This window comes from Triticum dicoccoides, chromosome 2A (genome assembly GCF_002162155.2).
Source record: "Triticum dicoccoides isolate Atlit2015 ecotype Zavitan chromosome 2A, WEW_v2.0, whole genome shotgun sequence".
NCBI classification, from domain to species: domain Eukaryota; kingdom Viridiplantae; phylum Streptophyta; class Magnoliopsida; order Poales; family Poaceae; genus Triticum; species Triticum dicoccoides.
Window position 1 is genome coordinate 43,204,263 of NC_041382.1, and position 17,507 is coordinate 43,221,769.

At 46.9% G+C, this 17,507-nt stretch overlaps 1 protein-coding gene across 1 annotated transcript; it reads left to right on the forward strand.

Annotated features, from left to right (window-relative positions):
* Nucleotides 1-1,999: 1,999 nt before the first annotated feature.
* Nucleotides 2,000-3,640, forward strand: LOC119358834 (UDP-glycosyltransferase 92A1-like). The gene has a single exon (XM_037625240.1). It carries the CDS (start codon nucleotides 2,000-2,002, stop codon nucleotides 3,539-3,541), a length of 1,542 nt encoding a protein of 513 aa, XP_037481137.1. The 3' UTR covers nucleotides 3,542-3,640.
* The last annotated feature ends 13,867 nt before the right edge of the window (nucleotides 3,641-17,507 follow it).

A 17,507-nucleotide genomic window follows, 5' to 3' on the forward strand; every position in this document is an offset into this window, starting at 1 on the left:
TCTCTCTCTCAGACCAATCCCTGCATTTTATTTTTGTTTACATTTTTAGATGGCCAATATTTTTACAGCATTGTTTTATTATTTAAAATTTTCATATATTCAAATTATTGAACATAAGATCTTTAGAATGAGACCATCTTGAGTATATTTAAACTAGTTTAATTTTTACTATTTCAATCATATCAAAATATTAATTTTACTCATTTCAAATTACAATTTTTGAAATGATTGAAATCCGTTATTGAAATGACTGAAACCACTTTTCTGAATATAGTTTTCTTTGTGAGTTCCATAATCCAGCTTGTGAAACCGTTTCTTCAATGGAGTAAGTGTGATGTGTTTTCTAGAACTAGTGAATCTTTTGTAATGATTGTAATCAGCTTTTTGAAACAAGTGAAATATAGTATTTCAACTGAGCGACTGTAATGTGTTTTCTGAAATGAGTGAAATGAGTTGTTTGAAAAAAGTGAAATATATTTTTTTGGTGTGAAACAACTTTTTCAATGTGTGAAACTGATATTTCTGCTGAGTGAAATATGTTTCAATTATTTTTTCATAAATACGAATTGCAATTAGTTTTTGAGATATATTTTGTAATGAATGAAATCAGTTTTCCAAATCAGTGAAATGCGCCGTTTCAAATTTGTGAAATACTTATTTTGGAAACTAGTGAAATGGGTGTAATACATTTTCTGAAAATGGGTGTAATGTGTTTTCTGAAACTAATGAAATGGGTGAAATCTATATTTTTGTAAATGAGTGCAGTGTGTTTTCTGAAATGAGTGAAATAAGTTATTTGAATAAAAGTGAAATAAAACCATTTTTTTGCTGTGAAATTATTTTTTTGTGTTTGAAACTGATACTTTTTACGAGCGGAATACATTTCAATATATCTCGTAAATTTGCAGTGAGATTAGTATTGCAAATGAGAGTAATGTGTTTTCTGAAACGTATGAAATCTATTTTTGAAACTAGTGAAATAGTTTTTAACTGATAATTTTTTAAAATGAGTGTAATGTATTTTCTGAAATAAGTGAAATCTATGTTTTGCAAATGAGTGTAATGTGTTTTATGAAACTAGCGAAATGAGAGAAATATATCTTTTGTAACAAGTGAAATCAGTTTTTTGAAACGTATGAAATATGTATTTCAATTGAGTGAGCGTAATGTGTTTTCTGAAATGAGTGAAATGTATCCTATTTAATTGAGTGTGATGTGTTTTCTGAAATGAGTGAAGTCTATCCTTTGTAAACGAGTGTAGTGTGTTTTCTAAAACTTGTAAAATGAGTGAAATATGTTTCTTTTCGTTGAAAATATGTTCTCTTGAAATCAGTTAAATAAAATTAGTTGAAACATATCCAATATTGGTCTTATTTTAAAATTCATGGCGCAAGCAATTCAAATCTATAAAAGGTTTAGAAGGCGAATAATCATTTCAAAAGTCATCTACTATCTAACTACCACAATGAAATAAAATGCTAGTCATTTTGAAGAGAGATAATATTATATGCATGCAGCCACTCACCTTCTCTTCGCTCATATTCTCTTCCCTCATATACACAATGGTGTACCATACTGAAAAGATGTCAGGTATGACAGATTGTATTTGGCGTTATTAGAACTACTGCGCAGAAGAAGCACATAGAAAAAGAAAAATGCTAACTTGATCTCAACGCAAGTACACGGTGGATCCAACACCGGCACATCCCGGCTCCGGTAAAATTACTTATTCGCAGCGAAGCAGCCCACGATGATGAGAGATGGGAGATTGCACGTTTAGCGACTGACACCCGGGCTCCGAACCAGTAAAATACACGGAGGGAGCAGCCCACGACGAGAGATGAGAGATGGGATGCGCCGCCATCAGATCTCGAGGGAGCTTACAGTTTGTAGAGATGTTATAAAACCCTCTTCTCTTCCAATCCAAACCAACCCGCGAGATCAGATCAGACCAATTCGATCACCGGCACTGCCCGCCGCCATCACCGACTCGATCGCCATGGCAGCGGAAACCCATCACCACCGACGCGTTGATCATGTCGTGCTGTTCCCGTTCATGGCGCAGGGCCACTTTGCGCCGTTCCGCTGCCTCGCCGCCCTCGTGCGCCGCTGCCGCCCCGACGCCCGCGTCACCGTCGTCGCCACCGTCGACGCAGCGGAGTCCATCCGCGCCCACCTCGACCACGACGCCGTCGCTGTCCACGTGCTCCCTTTCAGCCCCGTCGGCGCTTCCCAGCGGCTCATCGACCTCTTCCTCGCCTCCGAGTCCCTCCGCCCGGCGTTTCACCAGTTCATCGCGGGCCTCAGACGCTCCGACCCCCGCGCCTACGTGCACGTCGTGGCGGACATGTTCCTGGCCTGGACGGCGGACGTAGCCCGCGGCGACCCCGGCGTCAGGCACTCCGTCTTGCTCACCACCGGCGGCTACGGCTCGGCACTCTACTTCTCGCTCTGGAACAGCGTCCCGCTTGTCCCCGACGACGCCGAGTGCTTCCAGTTGCCGAGCTTCCCGGACATCCGCGTCCACCGCTCGCAGCTCACCGACCACCTCGCGACGGCTGACGGCGGCGACGAGTGGTCCACCTTCATCCACAGGCAGATCGCCGCCTTCTCCCGCGCCGATGCGCTGCTCGTCAACACCGCCGAGAAGCTGGAGCCCAAGGGATTAAGCATGCTCCGGCAATCGCTCAACAATGTCCAGGTTTTCCCGGTCGGGCCACTGCTCCGAGCGGCAAGTTCGTCGTCCCCGCAGGAGACGACATCGAGGAGCCCCATCTTGGTGTGGCTCGACAAGCAACCACCGGGCTCAGTGTTGTACGTGTCGTTCGGGTCGTTGTACACCATCTCCGCGTCGCAGGCGACGGAGCTGGCAATGGGGCTCCAGAAGAGCGGGCACAAATTCGTGTGGGTGGTCCAGCCCGCCGCCGACGTGAACGGCAGCGAGTCGCCGTCCTCGGGCCTTCCGGACGGGTTCGCGGAGAGGATGGAGGTTGCCGGGCGCGGGCTGGTTGTGCAGTGCTGGGCACCGCAGGTGGAGATCCTGGCGCACCCGGCCACGGGCGCCTTCCTAACGCACTGTGGGTGGAACTCGGCACAGGAGAGCCTCGCCGCGGGCGTGCCGATGGTGGGGTGGCCACTCTCGGCGGAACAGTTCTACAATGCCAAGTTGCTAGTGGAGGAGATGGGGGTGTGCGTGGAGCTGGCACGCAGCACCGCGGCGGCCGTGACGAGGGACGAGGTGTTGAAGGCGGTGGATAGGGTGCTCGGCGAGACGTCCGGAGTGCGTGACGTGATGAGGAGGAAGGCCGCGGAGATGAAGGAGGCGATCGACGCGGCGAGGGACAGCGACGACGAGTACTCATCGCTTGGAGTGACGCGGAGGTTCTTGGACGCGATGGCGCGTACATCGTCTGTCATGAGAACAACTATATCTGGCACTTCAGGTGAAGCCCAAGGACGACCTGGCTGGCCCAAGCGAGGGATGAAGCCTAACCCACTTAACACAGAGGAGCTGATAGCGGTCCAGGAACTGAAGATATAGGCACTACTCATCTTTGTGGAGGGGCATGGAAGAACTGGAACCTGAACTGGCCGCCGTTGGGTTGGGCGTTTTCCCCTCTCCCACCTCCTGGCTCTAGCTTCCCCGATCCCCTTTCTTGCTGATAGAAACTTGTATCCGTGATTGAATTCCTTGTATCCATGATCTACTGAGTGATTCATATATAGGTTCGTATCATTTGGTATTCAGAGCCAATCCATCACCTCCCACCTCCAAAATTTCCCCCACCAAACGCCCCATCTTGGCGTGGCTCGACAAGCAACCGCCAGGCTCGGTGCTATACGTGTCGTTCGGGTCGCTATACACGATCTCCGCGTCGCAGGCGACGGAGCTGATAATAGGGCTCGAGAAGAGCGGGCACAAGTTCGTGTGGGTGGTCCAGCCCACCGCCGACGTGAACGGCAGTGAGTCACCGCCGTCGGGCCTTCCGGACAGGTTCGGGGAGAGGATGGAGGTTGCCGGGCGCGGGCTGGTGGCGCGCTGCTCAGCACTGCAGGTGGAGGTCCTAGCGCACCCGGCCACAGGTGCCTTCTTGACGCACTGAGGGTGAAGCTCGGCATAGGAGAGGCTTGCCGCGAGCATGCCGATGGTCGGCTGGCCGCTCTCGGCGGAACAGTTCTACAATGCCAAGTTGCTAGTGGAAGAAATGGAGGTGTGCGTGCAGCTGGCGCATGGCGATGTGGCTTCCAGAGGCCTCACTACAGTAGTGGAGGTGGTGCTTGCGCCATCGCAGACAGTCCACCATGGTGATGTGGTCGTTGGCGTCATTCCTTTCCTTTTGGTCTGGCTCACCGTCGAGGATTTCAAGTGGAGTTGTGACTCGATCTCGCAAGGTTCGTTGCGGCCTGGCTCCTCCCCAAGGTCACAGATGGCAAGGCATAAGTAGGCTCTAGGTGAAATCCATGTTCTTTGGCAGGGTTCATTGCCAGCGATGTTGGCCCCCGTGAGTGTCATCCTCCTTGAGGCATTGTTGAAGAGTACTTCCTTCCATTGGGACATGACTGGATGGGGGTCATGTAGTGTTGGAGGTTGTTGGATTGGCCGAACCTATCCTGGGTTTTTGTGGGGTGATCGTGAGCGGGGTTTACCGAATGCTTTTTGATCGACGGGGCCCGATGCTAGTGGCGGCATTGTCCTCGGGCGTCGTTACCTTCTCGAAGGCGTCTCCGAAGATCTTGTTTACCATCATCCCCGGATGAGGTCATGTTGGGTGGTGGTGGTGTGTTTGGGTTGGCATCAGCAGTTTTTTTCTCTTTCCTTTTTTTCTTATTGTTGAATGTTTTTTTGGTCAGTTTCCTTTATAAGTTTGTAACATTTGTATTTTTCTCTCTTAATAGATTCTACGGAGCTCCTACCTTGCACATCAAAAAATAAATAAAAAAATGGACATATCTTTTTTCTTAAATTAGGAGATTCAAACTCGACACAATAACATTTGTCATAAAACGTATGTTGAAATTCTTTTTTTAAAGCTGACACACATGTGTTGTGCTCATGCAGCAACCATGCACAAAGTGTGCTCTCCAAAATTCCTTGACACACGGTCAGTGTGTTCTTTGTGTCCACAGGTATGCATTGCCAGATAAAACCATCAACGCCGGGCATGATGCCGAGGTTCTTGAACAACGTACGTACGTGTGCTCAAGGAACCAGTGTCCAGTGACGTACTTTGATCGTGAATCTGGATGTCCTGGGTTCTCCCTTTCGTCATCGTTCTCTGGCGGCTCCTCTCCTCCTAATAGCCTGAAGGTGACCTTTTCCTCTAGGGTTTCCCTAGAGTCCACCTTTTCCTCCGACGGCGCCGCCGGAGTCCACCCAACAAATCCAGCGTTACGTTTAGCGATCTCGGCCGACAACTCGCTAGGGTTGGTTCTCGAGAACGAGCCTGTGTTGCTGCATGGCGGAACCGGAAGCCCAGGAGATTGGGGGCGGGAAGAAGGGAGATCAAGGCGATCTAGGGTTTAGTGCGGAGGCGGGAGTTGCAGGAGGACAACGGAGGAAGTTTGGGGCGCCTTTGGGTGCGAACGGGGCTGGATCCATGGAGGCGGCAGGGGCTGTGGCTGAAGATGCAGATCGGGAAGAAGATGCAGATCGGGAGGAGGATACTACTGGATGGGATCAATTTGGCCCGGACCCAGAGTTGGAAGACGTGTTTGAAAGCCTAAAGCTTCATGGTGAGGAGGAGGAGGACCTCGATCTTTCAGGAGGGGTAGATGAGTTGATTAAGGATGTTCGTTGGTTGTGCTTGTTTCGGGTTCATACTATGAGGCCGTTTAGTCATGCGACGTTACTGAATTCAATGAGGAATGCATGGGCTTGTGCCCAAGGAGTTACCTTCAACATCAAAGGGCCGAACCTGTTCTCAGTGTCATTGCCTGGGCGATTGGAAACGGGTAATGGATGGAGGACCTTGGCAATTTCGAAGAGATCCGGTAGTCATTGTGGAATACGATGGGTTCACTAACGTCTCTGAATATGCATTGGATATGTATCCTTTGTGGGTGAGGATCAAAGGCTTGCAGGATGGGCTCACAAGAAAGAGGGAGTTGGCGGAGAAGGTAGCCAAGAAGGTCGGAGAGCTGCCGTTTACGGTGGTAGTTAATGAGGGGGGGATTAACCCAGCTAGCCACTTAAGGGTGAGGGTTTTTGTGAATGTCCAGAAGCCATTGGTGAGGTTTGTGAGTATCACCCTTAAGGAGATGAAAAGGTACCCTGTTACGTATGAGAAGCTCCCGGATTTTTGTTTTTTCTGTGGCTGTATGGGGCATGTGGTAGAGGAATGCGGGGACGGGGTTCATGATCCCGCCGAGTGTGAATGGGGGGATTGGATGCATTGGAGTAGTGAACCGGCCATGGCGGGAGGTGGTGTAGGGCGTGGTAGAGGAGGGAGGTCAGCAGGCCAAGGCGTGGGGGAGCGAGTCGGGCTGGTAGAGGTGGAGGAAGAGGCGTAGGAGGTTCAGGAGGAAGGGGCGATTCAGAAGAATCTCAGGGAAGAAAGGTAGATGTTGATGTTCAGTATGTGGGTGGTGGTGTGCACACCATGCCGGGAGCTCCCAATATTGGTGATGACGATGTGCGGACGGCCCGCAAGAGGCTGATGGGGGTGGACGGTGTTGTTATGGTGCGAGGGCAACCAGTGCCAAACCTTGCGGGCAAAGTCCCGAACACAGTTCTGATGTTGGAGGCGGGAGTGGTTCAGGGGCGAATAATGGGCCGGAATCGACGTCTACACCGGGCAAGGTGCCCATTGTGAAGAGAAGGAAGCAAGGGGAAGATGGGGATGATGGTGACACAACTATGACTGAAGAGGCGGCCTCCTTCGAGGGGGACCGCCGGGTCCAATGAATGTCTTAAGCTGGAACTGCCGGGAAGGGGGGAATACCCGGACAGTTCGTGAGTTAGCGACTATCTGTCAGTCGCATTCCCCCAGTATGGTGTTTTTGTGTGAAACAAGACAGAAGGCTGAGAAAATAAAAAAGGTGCGTGGGAGGATTGGTTTGAAGGGTTTTGCTGGGGTTGACAGTAATGGTATGAGTGGTGGTCTCGCTCTTTTTTGGCATGAGAACTACGAAGTGGAGATCTTGGATGAAGAAGAACACTTTATAGATGCAGTGGTCCGTGTCCAGGAGGGGTCGCCGCAATGGAGGATCACTTGTATTTACGGTGAACCACGGGTAGAAAACAGGCACATCATGTGGTCAAAAATCGAGCAGCTAAAAGTTGTGAATGACCTACCTTGACTTGTAGTCGGCGACTTCAACGAATCCATGTGGGACTTTGAACATCTATCTGCTACACCGCGTGGAGAGCCACAAATGATTGCAGACCTGTGGCCTAGTTGACCTTGGCTTTGTTGGTGTTCCCTTCACATATGATAATAAGAGGGGAGGAGGAGGTAATGTGAAGGTAAGACTGGACAGGGCAGTTGCAACTAATGCGTGGAGGAACTTGTTTGCATATGCTACGGTGGTGCATGTTCCTTCGCCTTGTTCAGATCATGTGTCCCTTGTCCTAAAGGGTTCGGCCGATCCGGGTGAAGGAAATATGCCCTAGAGGCAATAATATAGTTATTATTTATTTCCTTATAATCATGATAAAGGTTTATTATTCATGGTAGAATTGTATTAACCAGAAACATAATACATGTGTGAATACATAGACAAACAAAGTGTCACTAGTATGCCTCTACTTGACTAGCTCGTTAATCAAAGATGGTTATGTTTCCTAACCCTGAACAATGAGTTGTTATTTGATTAACGGGATCACATCATTAAGAGAATGATCTGATTGAAATGACCCATTCCATTAGCTTAGCACCCGATCGTTTAGTATGTTGCTATTGCTTTCTTCATGACTTATACATGTTCCTATGGCTACGAGATTATGCAACTCCCATTTACCGTAGGAACACTTTGGGTACTACCAAACGTCACAACGTAACTGGGTGATTATAAAGGAGTACTACAGGTGTCTCCAAAGGTACATGTTGGGTTGGCGTATTTCGAGATTACGTTTTGTCACTCCGATTGTCGGAGAGGTATCTCTGGGCCCTCTCGGTAATGCACATCACTTAAGCCTTGCAAGCATTGCAACTAAATGAGTTAGTTGCGGGATGATGTATTACAGAACGAGTAAAGAGACTTGCCGGCAACGAGATTGAACTAGGTATTGGAATACCGACGATCGAATCTCGGGCAAGTAACATACCGATGACAAAGGGAACAACGTATGTTGTTATGCGGTCTGACCGATAAAGATCTTCGTAGAATATGTAGGAGCCAATATGGGCATCCAGGTCCCGCTATTGGTTATTGACTGGAGACATGTCTCGGTCATGTCTACATTGTTCTCGAACCCGTAGGGTCCGCACGCTTAAGGTTACGATGACAGTTATATTATGAGTTTATGCATTTTGATGTACCGAAGGTTGTTCGGAGTCCCAGATATGATCACGGACATGACGAGGAGTCTCGAAATGGTTGAGACATAAATATTGATATATTGGAAGCCTATGTTTGGATATCGGAAGTGTTCCGGGTGAAATCAGGATTTTACCGGAGTACCGGGAGGTTACTGGAACCCCCCGGGAGCTAAATGGGCCATGATGGGCCTTAGTGGAAAAGAGAAGAGGCGGCCCTACATGGGCCGCGTGCCCCTCCCCTCCCTTGGTCCGAATTGGACAAGGAGAGGGGGCCGGCCCCTCTCTCTCTTTTCCCCCCTTCCACAAGTCCTATTCCAACTAGGATTGGGGGGGGGGGGGAATCCTACTCCCAGAAGGAGTAGGACTCTCCTGGCGCGCCCTATGTGGCCGGCCAGCCTCCCCCCTTTGGTCCTTCATATACTGAGGCAGAGGCACCCTAGAACACACAAGTTGATCCACGTGATCTATTCCTTAGCCGTGTGCGGCGCCCCCAGCCACCATAGTCCTCGATAATACTGTAGCGGAGTTTAGGCGAAGCCCTGCTGCTGTAATGCATCAAGATCGTCACCACGCCGTCGTGCTGACGCTACTCTTCCCCGACACTTTGCTGGATCGGAGTCCGGGGATCGTCATCGAGCTGAACGTGTGCTAGAACTCGGAGGTGCCGTAGTTTCGGTGCTTGATCGGTCGGATCATGAAGACGTACGACTACATCAACCAAACGCTTCCGTTGTCGATCTACTAGGTATGTAGATCACACCCCCCCCCCCTCGTTGCTATGCATCACATGATCTTGCGTGTGCGTAGGAAATTTTTTGAAATTACTACGTTCCCCAACAGTGGCATCCGAACCTAGGTTTTATATGTTGATGTTATATGCATGAGTAGAACACAAGTGAGTTGTGGGCGATATAAGTCATACTGCCTACCAGCATGTCATACTTTGGTTCGGCGGTATTGTTGGATGAAGCGGCCCAGACCGACATTACGCGTACGCTTACGCGAGACCGGTTCTCCCGACGTGCTTTGCACAGAGGTGGCTTGTGGGTGACAGTTTCTCCAACTTTAGTTGAATCAAGTGTGGCTACGCCCGGTCCTTGCGAAGGTTAAAACGGAGTCAAATTGACAAACTATCGTTGTGATTTTGATGCGTAGGTGAGATTGGTTCTTACTTAAGCCCGTAGCAGCCATGTAAAACTTGCAACAACAAAGTAGAGGACGTCTAACTTGTTTTTGCAGGGCATGTTGTGATGTGATATGGTCAAGACATGATGCTAAATTTTATTGTATGAGATGATCATGTTTTGTAACCGAGTTATCAGCAACTGGCAGGAGCCATATGGTTGTCGCTTTATTTTATGCAATGCAATCGCGATGTAATGCTTTACTTTATTACTAAGCGGTAGTGATAGTCATGGAAGCATAAGATTGGCGAGACGGCAACGATGCTACGATGGAGATCAAGGTGTCGCGCCGGTGACGATGGTGATCATGACGGTGCTTCGGAGATGGAGATCACAGGCACAAGATGATGATGGCCATATCATATCACTTATATTGATTGCATGTGATGTTTATCTTTTATGCATCTTATCTTGCTTTTGATTGACGGTAGCATTATAAGATGATCTCTCACTAAATTATCAAGAAGTGTTCTCCCTGAGTATGCACCGTTGCGAAAGTTCTTCGTGCTGAGACACCACGTGATGATCGGGTGTGATAGGCTCTACGTTCAAATACAACGCGTGCAAAACAGTTGCACACGCGGAATACTCAGGTTATACTTGACGAGCCAAGCATATACAGATATGGCCTCGGAACACGGAGACCGAAAGGTCGAGCGTGAATCATATAGTAGATATGATCAACATAGTGATGTTCACCAATAAAACTACTCCATCTCACGTGATGATCGGACATGGTTTAGTTGATTTGGATCACGTGATCACTTAGAGGATTAGAGGGATCTCTATCTAAGTGGGAGTTCTTAAGTGATATGATTAATTAAACTTTAATTTATCATGAACTTAGTCCTAGTAGTATTAGCATATCTATGTTGTAGATCAATAGCTCGCGTTGTTGTTTTCATATGTTTATTTTGATATGTTCCTAAAGAAAAATTGTGTTGAAAGATGTTAGTAGCAATGATGCAGATTGGATCCGTGATCTAAGGTTTATCCTCATTGCTGCATAGAAGAATTATGTCCTTGATGCACCGCTAGGTGACGGACCTATTGCAGGAGCAGATGCAGACGTTATGAACGTTTGGCTAGCTCAATATGATGACTACTTGATAGTTTAGTGCACCATGCTTAATGGCTTAGAATCGGGACTTCAAAGACGTTTTAAACGTCATGGAGCATATGAGATGTTCCAAGAGTTGAAGTTAACATTTCAAGCAAATACCCGAGTTGAGAGATATGAAGTCTCCAACAAGTTCTATAGCTAAAAGATGGAGGAGAATCGCTCAACTAGTGAGCATGTGCTCAGATTGTCTGAGTACTACAATCGCTTGAATCAAGTGGGAGTTTATCTTCTAGATAAGATAGTGATTGACAGAATTCTCTAGTCACCATCACCAAGTTAGTAGAACTTCGTGATGAACTATGATATGCAAGGGATAACGGAAACGATTCCCAAGCTCTTCGTAATGCGGAAATTGACGAAGGTAGAAATCGAGAAAAAAACATCAAGTGTTGATGGTAGACAAGACCACTAGTTTCAAGAAAAAGGGCATAGGGAAGAAGGGGAACTTCAAGAAGAACAGCAAGCAAGTTGCTGCTCAAGTGAAGAAGCCCAAGTCTGGTCCTAAGCCTGAGACTAAATGTTTCTACTGCAAAGGGACTGGTCAGTGGAAGCGGAACTACCCCAAGTGATTGGCAGATAAGAAGGATGGCAAAGTGAACATAAGTATATTTGATATACATGTTATTGATGTGTACTTTACTAGTGTTTATAGAAACCCCTCAGTATTTGATACTAGTTCAGTTGCTAAGATTAGTAACTCGAAACGGGAGTTGCAGAATAAACAGAGACTAGTTAAGGATGAAGTGACGATGTGTGTTGGAAGTGGTTCCAAGATTGATATGATCATCATCGCACACTCCCTATAAATTCGGGATTAGTGTTGAACCTAAATAAGTGTTATTTGGTGTTTACGTTAAGCATGGATATGATTTGATCATGTTTATTGTAATACGGTTATTCATTTAAGTAAGAGAATAAATTGTTGTTCTGTTTACATGAATAAAACCTTATATGGTTACACACCCAATGAAAATAGTTCATTGGATCTCGATTGTAATGATACACATAATCATAATATTGAAACCAAAAGATACAAAGTTAATAATGATAGTACAACTTATTTGTGGCACTGCCGTTTAGGTCATATTGGTGTAAAGCGCATGAAGAAACTCCATGCTGATGGGTTTTTGGAATCACTTGATTATGAATCAGTTGATGCTTGCGAACCATGCCTCATGGGCAAGATGACTAAGACTCTGTTCTTCGAAACAATGGAGCGAGCAACAGATTTGTTGGAAATCATACATACTGATGTATGTGGTCCGATGAATATTGAGGCTCGCGACAGGTATCATTATTTTCTGATCTTCATAGATGATTTGAGCAGATATGAGTATATCTGCTTGATGAAACATAAGTCTGAAACATTTGAAAAGTTCAAAGAATTTCAGAGTGAAGTGAAAAATCATCGTAACAAGAAAATAAAGTTTCTATGATCTGATCGTAGAGAAGAGTATTTGAGTTACGAGTTTGGTCTTCAATTAAAACAAATGTGGAATAGTTTCACAAACTCATGCCACCTGGAAGTAATGGTGTGTCCGAACGTCATAACCATACTTTATTAGATATAGTGCGATCTATGATGTCTCTTACCGATCTACCACTATCGTTTTGGGATTATGCATTAGAGACAGCAGCATTCACGTTAAATAGGGCACCATCAAAATCCGTTGAGACGACGCCTTATGAACTGTGGTTTGGCAAGAAACCAAAGTTGTCGTTTCTAAAAGTTTGGGGCTGCGATGCTTATGTGAAAAATCTTCAACCTGATAAGCTCGAACCCAAATTGGAGAAATGTGTCTTCATAGGATATCCAAAGGAAACTATTGGATACACCTTCCACAAGTCCGGCCCCTCTCTCTCTTTTCCCCCCTTCCACAAGTCCTATTCCAACTAGGATTGGGGGGGGAATCCTACTCCCAGAAGGAGTAGGACTCTCCTGGCGCGCCCTATGTGGCCGGCCAGCCTCCCCCCTTTGGTCCTTTATATACTGAGGCAGAGGCACCCTAGAACACACAAGTTGATCCACGTGATCTATTCCTTAGCTGTGTGCGGCGCCCCCAGCCACCATAGTCCTCGATAATACTGTAGCGGAGTTTAGGCGAAGCCCTGCTGCTGTAATGCATCAAGATCATCACCACGCCGTCGTGCTGACGGTACTCTTCCCCGACACTTTGCTGGATCGGAGTCCGGGGATCGTCATCGAGCTGAACGTGTGCTAGAACTCGGAGGTGCCGTAGTTTCAGTGCTTGATCGGTCGGATCGTGAAGACGTATGACTACATCAACCAAACGCTTCCGTTGTCGATCTACTAGGTATGTAGATCACACTCCCCCCCTCGTTGCTATGCATCACATGATCTTGCGTGTGCGTAGGAATTTTTTTGAAATTACTACGTTCCCCAACACCGGGGCCGCTAGGTGGAAAGCAGAGGAGGTACGAGGTGTTTTGGGAGCGTGATGAGTCACTGCCTGAGGTGATAAAGGAGGCCTGGGAAGCAGTGGGGGAGTTCATAATATGTCTCAGTTGCGGGACGCTCTCTCTAAAACAATAACAACTCTCAGGGTTTGGAGCAAAAAAATCAGTAATATCACCAGAGAGATTGCCAAGTCCCGCACTCAGCTAGAGGAGTTGATGAATATGAACGCTGACCGCCAAGATATCGCAAGAGTGATGGACAAGATGAACGAGCTTTTGTACCAAGAGGAGATGCTTTGGTTACAATGATCGCGTATCACGTGGTTGAAGGAGGGGGATAGAAATACAAAATATTTTCAAAGCAAAGCAGTCTGGAGGGCGAGGAAGAACAAGATTCGAGAGCTGACGGATAGTGTCGGTGTAGTTCACTTTGATCTTGCCTCTATGGGGGAAGTGGCTAACCGTTATTTTCATGATATTTTCACAGCTGATCCCACACTTAATGCAGCGCCTATTTTGGAACTAATTAACCCGGTGGTGACTGAGGAGGATAACACCAAGTTGTGTGCTCCTTTTACAGATAAAGAGATCTCGGATGCTTTGTTTCAAATTGGACCACTAAAAGCTCCAGGTCCGGATGGTTTCCCCGCTAGATTCTTTCAGCGGAATTGGAGCACTCTCAAGGAGGCTGTGTTGGCTGCGGTGAAGGATTTTTTCAGCACTGGTGTCATGCCGGAGGGAGTGAATTCTACATCTATTGTACTTATTCCCGAAGTTCCCAACCCAGTAAAAATCACGGACTACAGGCCCATTAGTCTGTGTAATGTTATCTATAAGGTCATCTCCAAGTGCCTAGTGAATAGGATGAGGCCTTTGCTGGATGATCTCATCTCTCCTGAGCAAAGCGCCTTTATCCCAGGAAGGATGATTACAGATAATGCACTAGTTGCATTTGAGTGTATCCATCATATCAAGCAGGAGAAGGATCCCACAAAAAGTTTCTGTGCTTACAAACTGGACCTATCAAAAGCATATGATCGAGTGGATTGGGTCTTCTTGAGGCAAATGATGCAGAAGTTGGGTTTCTCTCAGCGATGGGTTGACTGGATAATGTCGTGTGTCACGTCGGTGAGATACTCTGTCAAACTTAATGGAACCCTCTTGGATTCGTTTGCGCCGACGTGTGGTCTTCGGCAAGGAGATCCGCTCTCTCCGTTTCTTTTTTTGCTTGTGGCAGATGGTCTATCAACTCTACTAAAGAGCAAAGTGGCTACGGGTGACATCACGCCGGTGCAGGTTTCTAGACGAGGACCGGGCGTTTCACACTTATTGTTTGCTGATGATACTTTGTTGTTTTTTGAGGCTTCGAGAGAACAAGCAGATGAGGTTAAAGTGGTGTTGGATTTGTACGGGAAGGCGACGAGGCAGTGCCTAAACCCTAACAAGTGCTCCATTCTTTTTGGCGAGGCTTGCCCCGTAGAGGTTCAGGAGGAAGTAAGGTCAGTACTTAATATCATGAGCCTTCACTTCGAGGAGAAATATTTGGGCATGCCGACGCCGGAGGGGCGGATGTCTAAAGGGCGTTTTCAGAATCTACAGACTCGGCTCACTAAACGGTTGATACAATGGGGGGATGGCCTCTTGGCGCAACCGGGGAGAGAAGTGTTGATAAAGTCGGTTGCGCAAGCGCTCCCAACTTATATTATGGGCGTCTTCAAGTTACCGTTTTCAGTTTGTGATGATCTTACACGCATGGTGCGGAATTTTTATTGGGGATCGGCAAAGGATAAAAGAAAGGTGCACTGGAAGAATTGGGACCATCTCTTGCAGCCCAAGGACAGAGGAGGAATTGGTTTTCGCGATTTTCGGCTGTTTAACCAGGCCTTGTTGGCTAGGCACGCGTGGAGGCTTTTAACGAAGCCAGACAGCCTGTGTGCTAGGGTCTTAAAAGCATGTTATTACCCAGATGGCAAGTTGGAAGACACTATTTTTGCTGGGAACGGGTCATCATCTTGGCAGGCTATATGCCATGGCCTGGAACTGTTGAAAAAGGGGCTGCTATGGAGAGTAGGGGACGGGGCAAGCATAAGGGTGTGGCGGGATAGCTGGATCCCGAGACCCTTCTCATATAAGCCGATCTCTCCTCAAGGGTGTTGCCGTATTCGGTTTGTTTATGGTCTGCTAAACACTAATGGGTCTTGGAAAGTTGAGCTCCTTCGGGAATATTTTGTGGCTGCAGATGTACATGAAATAATGAAAATTCGTGCATCTCCTAGAATGGAGGGAGATGTGATCGCTTGGGGCCCCGGCAGACATGGTATTTTTACAGTTAAATCAGCTTACGAATTGGCTTTCGATGAGGCTCATCGCAGTTCTGCGGTGGCGTCGAGTTATGCGCCTTCGGGAAGCCGTGCTTGCTGGGACTTCATATGGAAGTGTGACGCCCCCCAACGGTGAAGCACTTCGCTTGGCGCCTGTCGAATGATGCACTACCCACATGGCAGAGGAAGCACCGTATTGGGCTGGAAACCACAGGTATGTGTCCGGTATGTGGAGCAGAAGAGGAGGATAACTTTCATCCGTTCGTGCGCTGCCAGTTTGGGCGTGATCTGTTTGTGGCCATGGCCAAGGTGTGGAGGCTCCCGGATGTCACATCAATACTTAACAACGGGAAAGAATGGCTGCTACACGTCCTGGATCCTCTTACAAACCTTGAATGAACAATGTTACTAATGATTTTCTGGAGGAGTTGGTTTGTCCGGAACGAGCTAGTTCATGCTAAGCCTGCCACGCCTATGGAAGTCTCTCTAAGATTTCTGCAAAGCTATCTGGTATCCTTGGTTGGTATCAAGCAGAATCCACAGGCTGACCCAGCCAAAGGCAAAACTTATATCGAATGGAAAGATACAGTGAGAAGGGGGGAGAAGCGTTGGTGATCAGGACGAACGGAGTTGGACTACGCCCGAGCCGGGGTGGTGCAAATTGAATACTGATGGATCTTTTGTTGCGTCAGAACAAGCGGGTGCGGGCATGATCTTACGTGATCATCGCGGGGCTATCAACTTCTCGTCATGCAGGGTGTTGTTTTCGTGCAGAGACTCCCTTGAGGCGGAGTTGTGCGCGTGTATGGAAGGCTTGTCCCTTGCCTTGCAGCGAAGCGAGTTGCCGATCGTGGTGGAGATGGACTCTCTCGAAGAGATCTCTCTCATATCAAGCTTGGATGCGGATCGCTCAGTTAACTCTTCTATTGTTAGAGAGATTAAGCACTTAATGGGTTTAAGGAAGACTTATTTCTCATATAGTTAGATCTCAAAATAAAGCTAGTGATTGCTTGAACCCAAGGCAGGACCTTGACTTGGTTAGGAGCTGGTCCAGATGAAGTAGTGGAAATATCATCTTACGATTGTAAAGACGTTGTGATTGAGTAATGCAATGCTATTTCTCCCGCAAAAAAAAACAGTGGCATACTTTGATCAGCATAGGTTCACAGCTAAGGATGTTCTCTGTACCCACAATATAATCGTTTAGAAGGTACATCCATTTGAGGGACAGATTTGGGACAAGTTTTTTCGGACGGACGGAGTAGTAGGAATCTAGAAACAACTCAGGTGGCATGACATGTTGAAACCTACATGGGATAGAATCACAACGAAACACGAAAAGGAAAAAAGAACCACAAGAAAATCCTCGACAAACTACAGAGGATGCAGCAGTGACTATATTCAATGGTCAACGATCAAGAGATGTAAACTCACCGGGACTGTTTTCATGTGTATTCACTGGTTATGTTCTCCAAATTCTGTTTTCATCCGGTACCATTAACCTGACCTCTAGTTCTCAATTGGATAACATGATATCAACATTTCAAGAGTTTGTGAACCTCAGGTACAAAAACGAGAACAAAAGACACCCAGATCTGGTGCTTCGACCAGCACTTTCCCTTTGAGATGGTCACTCGCTATGCACCGAAATTTGTTCTATATTTTCTTCATCTATCTAAATCTCTCCACCTTACTATATCAAATAACAACTAGGCTACTTAAAAAAGAAAAGATCAGAAAACTTGACGTAGACAGTTCTAGCACCTTACTTGGCACATTTGGCAACAGCTTTCCCAAAATCGCAAAATCTGAAGAGCTACACCTTATTTTCTTGGTCAAGGATAATCACAATGTCTTGGCAACCTTGTCATATATTTGATTCTGACCAGATATCTTTGTAACATAGTACATACTTTCATGAACAGGATCGAACCCATCATCTGCATTTTTCAAACGGGTATGATTGCATGAAGTTTACCCC